The sequence below is a fragment of the Cupressus sempervirens genome, chromosome 1 (assembly GCF_028749045.1).
Source record: "Cupressus sempervirens isolate cs-2001-9-10 chromosome 1, ASM2874904v1, whole genome shotgun sequence".
NCBI lineage: Eukaryota > Viridiplantae > Streptophyta > Pinopsida > Cupressales > Cupressaceae > Cupressus > Cupressus sempervirens.
The window spans coordinates 159,009,590-159,017,365 of NC_143118.1; the positions used below are offsets into that span (position 1 = coordinate 159,009,590).

Here is a 7,776-nt window from a genome sequence, read left to right on the forward strand (position 1 = left end):
ATTTATTATTATTATTTATTATTTATTAAATTCCATAATCAAAATCTCACAAATAAAAGACTCACAATTTATTATAGACTTTTGTCTAATACATTACTTTATTTAATTGATTATCATAAACTATATATTTTCAAAAAATGTACAAATTATTTATATAGTTATAACGTTTAACCAAAAAAGATAAATTAATGAAAATTTATTTTCAAAATAAAAAATAAATAAAATTAGAAATTCAATCTTCTTCACCTAATATGAATATCTACAAAATTGACCTATTAGTCAATAAAAATCACATTTAAGAATGGAACAAAATTAGAAACTTACTCCTCCTTACATTTCCATTTGATACAAATATTCACAACTTGATATGTGAATAGCAATCATTTTGAACTCTTGCTACTCAATATATATATGAAGTGTATTCAATAAAAATTTTACCCTTCTTTTAGTAAAAAATATATATACGAAGTCAAAAAATCAAATACTAATTTTGAGGTAAGTCCTTATAAACGCTTAATATTAATGCGCAAACCCTTTTCAAAATCCAGATATGGATATGACATTGGAATTTCCGGCTCCCTCATTCTCCATCTGATAAATTCAAAATTTCACATCACACTTTTATTATAAGGAATATGAAAATGTTAATATTATTTTTATTAAATTTTGTGAAAACTTCTGTATCAATATGATTAATTTCTATAATCTATTATCAAGATTTTAAAAACTTTAACATTAAAACTATACCTGAATCTTAAGATGAGATGGTGGAAAAACACAGCTGCCTCTATTCTACCCATTTCATAACCAGGACAAAGCCTCGCACCTCCTCCAAAGGGGATAAATTTCTTTGCAGTTATGGCCTCCTGATTTGCCAACAAGTTCAGTCAATAAATTAGGCCCATAACATCCACACCTTTAAGTTTTGTAACAATAGGTTTTATACAACAAACAAACCTGCCACCTCCATGGATTGAACTCAAAAGGATTGTCATGATTAGATGAATCTAAATGCACTGCACTTAGAATCGGAAGCACCTGCCAACCAGCTGGAATGTCGAACTCTGCACAAGAATCATCTTATCATTTGTGAATAATTCTGTTGTTGTTCATTTTATACAATTATGTCTTATAGCAGCGGGCTTAAACTTCACACTCTCATTTGGCAGCAGGAATATGAATGGAATAGGCATATGTAAATTCTTAAAATTTTGAATCTTCCGTTTGGGTGCACCAAATCAGACTTGCGAATAGGAATTTTTTGAGTCTGTGAATTCCCTATCAAATTCTGCCTGAACCAAAAAGAATAGGAACATGTATTCTTATTTTTCTATTCTAGAATAACAATTCCAGAATATGTATTCCTATTCCCATTTTCTTATTCCGACCCACGCTTGAGTTGATTCTTATGCTAAAAGTATTAAAATGTAAAATTGACTTATTTTTGTAACTTAATTTCTTCCTTAGTGTGCGATGTTTAACAGTGGCCTTCTTATAGGCAAGAGCCTACAATACAACGCTAAATTATGAGCCTCTTATCTGAAAGGTCTTGGATTAGACTCCACTCGAACTTAACACATAATAATAATTAATTCGACAAATAATTATAAGTTCTTTCCCTCACTGTTTATCTTAAATATTTAAAAGTTATAAGAAAAAACTCAGTTATAAGCTCTTAATCACACATGAACAAACTCAAAAATAACCATAAAAATTTGAACTACTCCTAAATCTTTTCTTCTTTTAAGTATTATAAAATATTTATAGAAAAAAAAAAAAATTGTACCTTTGAACTTGATGTCCTTTATAGTCTTTCTATGTACAAATTTCACCACGTTTCCAAGACGTAGTGTCTCATTGATGACCTGAAGAATAATTAACAGATCCCATTATAGACTTTACTCTGTTAAGTCTAACAACCACTTAATGAACATCTAACTGCTTACATTTTGAGTGAATGTCATTTGTTTGTAATCATCAAAATTTAAATTTTCATCTTTTCCCTTTGCCCTTTTGATAGTTTCATGCTCCCTCTGAAAACCCATAACATATCTTAGAAATTACATCTCAACAATAAATGTAAGATAAAGACTATCCTAGTTAATAGATCTTAATACATAGATTGATATACTATTGGGAAAGAGCTATTAAAAGGACTATTAACTTTTTTTCATTTAAAATCAATCTAGAAATCTAACAATTTTTACATTAAAGACCTTTCTACCTTGATGTGCTCCAATGCCTTAGGGCATTCAGTTAGAAACTTTAAAATTAATGCTATCAAGTTAGATGTCGTTTCATAGTCACCAAGGATAAGGTCCATAATAAGATTCAATATCTCTTCATCCGAAAGATTTGTAGTTTTGATGAGTGAATCTAGAAAATCTCCACTCTCATCATCATTTCCCTTTCTTCTGTGGTTTATAATAACTCTTAGAGTAGCATGAATTCTGGACCTTGACTGTCATGAAACAAGAACATTCATTATAACACTTGACTAACCTTGCAAATTGAAAAACATTGATAATTTAATGCATTTGAATCCACACCAAGCTTGCTAATTGAAAAATATTGATTTGACCTAATGCATTTAACACTCTAAAAAGAGCATTTGCACATTACCTTGAGAGCTTTTGAATAATTTGTGCCAGGGATGTTGAGAGGAAATGCAACTAACCCATTCATGAATGTCATTAAATCGCTAAAAATTTGAGATGATTGCAGACTCCCTGGCATTAAACTTACCAGCTGCTTCAGCATTAGATTGAGTGTAAACTGCATTAAGCAACAAAGGTTACCTTTCTTAAAATTATAATATTAGAATTTATAAATAAATAGAAACATTCTACTTAATATTTAGGTTAAAATACATACAAATTATGAGCTTAACATCAGAATATAACTATAGTTTTTGAGAGAATTTTATTGATGCATGTTTTATTTGTAGTCATTCATAAAAATTCATCTCTTATGAGAATAAATGGTGCATTTAGTGGACACATTATTCAGAAAGTTGATAGATTTGGTATTGAGTTTTTTTTGGGAGATCGCCAATCTGAATACAACTCCAATAAAAGCATGTGTAACCATAGAGTTCCTTAAGATTAAGCCCACTAATTACATATAGGTCTATAGATATTGATAGTGGAAAGGGTTAGTCCACGTTTCAATTTTTCTTGCACTCCTTGTGAGCTTTTATTGATACTAGGCAAATACAAGACCTTTGTGCTTGTGTATTGATAAGAACACTTGTTAGAAGAAAATGTATTGAATATTAGAAAAATATGTATTGTACAGACTTTTGAATAGTTATAGTGAACTATTGTTGAGACAACCTGAAGTAATTATCTAACATTACTTCTATGTGATCACTTTTTTATTGGAACAAGATTAAATAATTCTCCAATATAACTTGTAAGCCCACTAATTACATATAGATCTATAGATGTTGACCGTGGAAAGAATTAGTTCATGTTTCAATAATTTTGCACTCTTTGTTCACCTAATCTAATTGAAAGAATTGTGAGGCTTTATTGAAACTATTGTTGAAACAACCTAAAGTAATTATCTAACATCACCTCTATGTAATCACTTTTTTATTAAAACAACAATATATAATTCTCCACTATAACTTTTGAATGACTATTTTTTTTGTACACATACAAATCATCCTGCATTCATCTTCTAAATTCAAAGTACCTATCGAATTAAAGTATGGTTAAGTTTATTTTCTAAGATAGTCAAATAATTGTTATATTCAAACATCACCCAAAGCATTTTGATCAATAAAAAAAGTGTATTCATCATATTTTTATGCGGTGGAGGTCAGGTTTACAATTGCTATTAATCTAGGACGATCCTTAAACATCACACACTAAGGAAAAATTTAAATTTGGAAAAAAATAAGTCAACTTTAACTATTTAACATTTTTAGTGTTGGAATGAAGCTTAATGTATGGTGTTTAAGTAGTCCGTTAATCAAGATACTCTTTAATAATAAAATGTAGATAAGACCAACTGCCCCTAAAAACTATGAATGAGATATTGTGAAATAAAGATAGTAGCATGTGTAGAATACCATTGAAATAGTTAGGAAAAATCTCAACGACAACAGCATTAATTGTCTTCAGATATTGTAATCTATGTCTGAAATAGTAAAAGCTTAATTAAGCGTAGCTTGTTTATTTATTTCTTCCACATATTGGAAGTCTGAAAAACATACCTTTTTAGCCTCCTTGGAGAAAACTATGTCCTGTTGATGGTTCCATTGATCAAACAAATAGAGTGCATGCCACTCAATATCTTCTAAAAAACCGGCACTTTTCTTAGCAGTATTGATCATATTCACTGCCAGAGATCGCATTCTCTTGTGTGCATCGCCCACAGTGATGAGCACAGAAAACTCGCCAAGAATACTATTTACTGACTTGGGATAGCTGCTCTGAAACAACCGATCCTCATTCTGCAGAACGTACAAACTGAAATCGAAATCACAAGATACAATTGTGGGCTGTCCAAACACATGCGACGCAAAAATCTTGCCAAACCTGCCAGAAACACCACATTTTTATAATCATCCTGGCATGGATAATCATTTATAACAAAACAGAGTGTAATGAAACAATTTGTACAAAAAAAGAAGATAAGAAGATACTACCAAATATTAGCAGTGAGTAGTAAGACATTTTAGGAGGACAAACTTTTAATATCTCATACCTTTCAATATGTTGATCATATAAGCTTTACTATTTGAATTCAAGAGTTGTCTCTAAAAATCTCATTATTAGCATAAAGATATGTTATAAATAAGATTTATGTAAAAGATTCAGAAATGTCAAAAAAAAAATTAAAAATTAACTATTAAAATAACATATTATCAGTTGCTAGAGGAAGCGAATCAGTTGCCCCCATCTTTGGATGGTGTCACGTCAAAAAGTTCAATTATTAGGGTTCATATGAAGTCCCAAAAATGATAGGAGGTGTATTGATCATTTTTAGCTTTCTTGGTTGCTGATTGGTCTACTTGTGCAAAAAGTACTATTTTTATGAGCGGCTATTGGGGTGAACATAACAGTTAGAAGCAAGCATTTTAAAAAGGTACTTTTAGACCACATTTTAAAATGACACTTTGAAAAAGCCGAAAGGTTTGCTTTAAACTCTTCACTCACCTACAGAAATTCACCCAAAAAATTGGTAATATAGATTAGGAACTGTAGGTACCCGAATTTAACCTAACTGGATCATTTATCTAAGAGTTTAGAGCGAAAATGAAATTGTCACTTCTGCTTGGATAGAATTGAAAACTAACAGTATAATTATTTTATTTATATAATAATAATAAGAATGATAGTGTCCTTGTATAGTTATGCCGTATCATTCTGCATTTCTACACAGATCTAACTAAACAGCGATGGAATAATGATGATATGAATCATATATATGAACTGCAGTTCATTAAGTGCATAACAAAAAGACACTAAGTAGAGTCTAGAGAGGTTACGTTTTGCAATTCTTTTGCAGAAATGTGCCTGTTGAAGTGGATGGGTGAGGCTTTATGAAGGAAATGGTGTGTCCAATGAAAGGCAAACCCATATTGCCAGGGGGCAGCTTTTTCCCTCTGATCAGAATCCATGAACGAATATGAAGAATGAGAATCCATGTCAATCCTGCAAAACCTGCAAAAGCAGTCCACCACACTGCTCTGCTAAAAATCATACTGTTTCTTTATTCAATGCAAACCAAAGCACGCAGTTTCCCTCAATCAAAATCTGTATAAATAAGGAATGAACTAAAAATATATTCCTTGATTGGGTAGCCGTCGTAGGATTTTTTCTCGGTTTTGGGTAAGTCATCGTGCCTAAAAGTATGCCTAGGAATTACAGTTTTCTTAATAAATTTATATGGTTTTGCGCAGCCTGCTGTACAGGTTTCTAGACTGACTATTTTCGCACATTTCACAGCTTGCAAAGATTGAGTTGGATAAGAATTTGACTACAATTAAGTAGAATTTGACAGCAATTGAACCGTGGCTGGTCAAGGTGTTGTGTGTACGCTAAGCTGGAAAATGTACATTGTACCTTGTGTTGTGTTCATCAACGTGTTCTATGTTTTTTGTGACGTATATAGGCATTTGCTATAACAATCTTGAGTTCACTACAATGTGGATTAATTGGAATAAGAAAATTGTGATATTTTAGTCTATAGGCTAGTTTTGTCATATCCGTTTTTTATTTTCCCCTTGATTTTCCAATAGAAAATTTTAAAAAGCAATCTTTTTTAATATTATAGAAAATTTCTCAAATGATTTTGTGATGATTGACTTTTTTAACACTCTCCATGATATTAAAAAATGGAAGATATATTATATTTATTTTTTAATTAATTTATTGTATTTTTTAATTAGTTATAATGAATGATATTTAAAGATTTTTTTTAATTTTAAAAAGTAATTGATGTAAGATAAATTCAAATAAAAGAGTTATGGATATAATTTATAATATAATAGTATGACAATTATTTTAATGCTAATAATAATAGGCAAGTAAGGTTGCGAAAATGGCAAGCAAAAAAATTGCAGAAAAGCGAAAAAAGCAAAGGAATCTTATTCGAACGTAGTCTCAAAAAATGACCTGAAGCATATTCATCCGAAAACCAAGGGTTTCCAAAGGCCTGCATTGAACCTCTACCATCTTGCAAACTAGGAAAAAGCACCACTTGCAAAGGAAGAAGTGCTTTAGGACCTATAGTTGAAAATCTTCAAAAGCAGCAAAAGTTCGCAGTTAACACTTTGAATTCTTTTGCCACCCTTGATGGCCTGCTTGAACCAGAGGTACTTGGTACTCAAGTAATCTTCCCTAAGTTGGAAGGCAATGTGGAAAAATATCAATCCAACAACTCAGGGAGTTTGAAGATTTCATCAAGGAATACTCATGACAGTCATATTGATCTTGTCCCACATCAACATTCAGGTAGAGCTCGACCTTTCATCTACTCCACTCTTAGCCTAGATAAGCATATCTTTTTTTATAATCTAACCGTGTATGCAAAATCCAACCTAAACCCATTTTACACCCAACAGATAGGTTTCGCCTTTGAACCCTTGGTTACCACCTCTACCCTAGACCAAGATCAGGTTAGGATCGGCACTTCTTCAGGTTCTTCCCCAACCCCACCCTCACCATAGTCTTATATTCCTCTACATCATAGATCGCCACCCCCCCCCCGTACTCCTTGTGGCCTTATTTCTTCATCCCCTAAGCCCTTGAGCCATTCAGCATCAAATAATGAAGATAAGGTCATCATTATTAGTGACCCTAATAGTGAAGATCGATGGCAGGAATGCCAAAAGCTTAGATTGTTTGCCTTTTGGAATGGTCCAAGAGTAGAGTTGCACAATCTTATTGACTAGTTGGAGGACTTTTGCGGCTTCCAGGTAAGTATCTCTCACCATACTGATAGATTAATTTGCATCCATTGTAGTGATGAGTCAGTGAAAAAGGACTTCTTATATGCCCCTAACTATTTTTTAAAGGTCATGCCGTTAGATTTTTTGAATGGATTCCAAATTGCAAGGAAGATAACTTAGATTTATTAATCCCAACCTAGTTCTGCTTAAAACTATCTCTCCAGAGCTTAAACAGATAGATATTATTAAAAGAATGGGGTGTTCTATGGGAGACCTGTTGGGTTTAGATGCCTCATTTGAGTATTGCAGCAATATAAAACTTCTAATCAAATGCAAGGTAAATAATATGAATCTCAAACCTATCAAAATTA

General features: G+C 31.7%; 1 protein-coding gene across 1 annotated transcript; it reads right to left on the bottom strand.

The window, feature by feature from the left end:
- Nucleotides 1-503: 503 nt before the first annotated feature.
- LOC149576637 (cytochrome P450 724B1-like) lies at nt 504-5,715 on the bottom strand. The gene is made up of 8 exons (XM_089794879.1): nt 5,501-5,715; nt 4,223-4,547; nt 2,623-2,775; nt 1,947-2,033; nt 1,787-1,865; nt 958-1,064; nt 748-866; nt 504-591 (listed from the first exon to the last, which is right to left on the bottom strand). The coding sequence occupies exons 1-8, from the start codon at nt 5,713-5,715 to the stop codon at nt 504-506; spliced, it is 1,173 nt and encodes a 390-aa protein (XP_089651005.1).
- Between the last annotated feature and the right edge of the window lie 2,061 nt (nt 5,716-7,776).

Excerpts from the sequence above, each read along its gene's own strand:
- LOC149576637 (XM_089794879.1), bottom strand. The coding sequence starts at position 5,715 with ATGATTTTTAGCAGAGCAGTGTGGTGGACTGCTTTTGCAGGTTTTGCA. Across the intron at positions 1,866-1,946 it reads AAATGACATTCACTCAAAAT|GTCATCAATGAGACACTACG; the intron begins GTAAGCAGTTAG and ends ATTATTCTTCAG. Across the intron at positions 867-957 it reads TCAATCCATGGAGGTGGCAG|GAGGCCATAACTGCAAAGAA; the intron begins GTTTGTTTGTTG and ends TTGGCAAATCAG.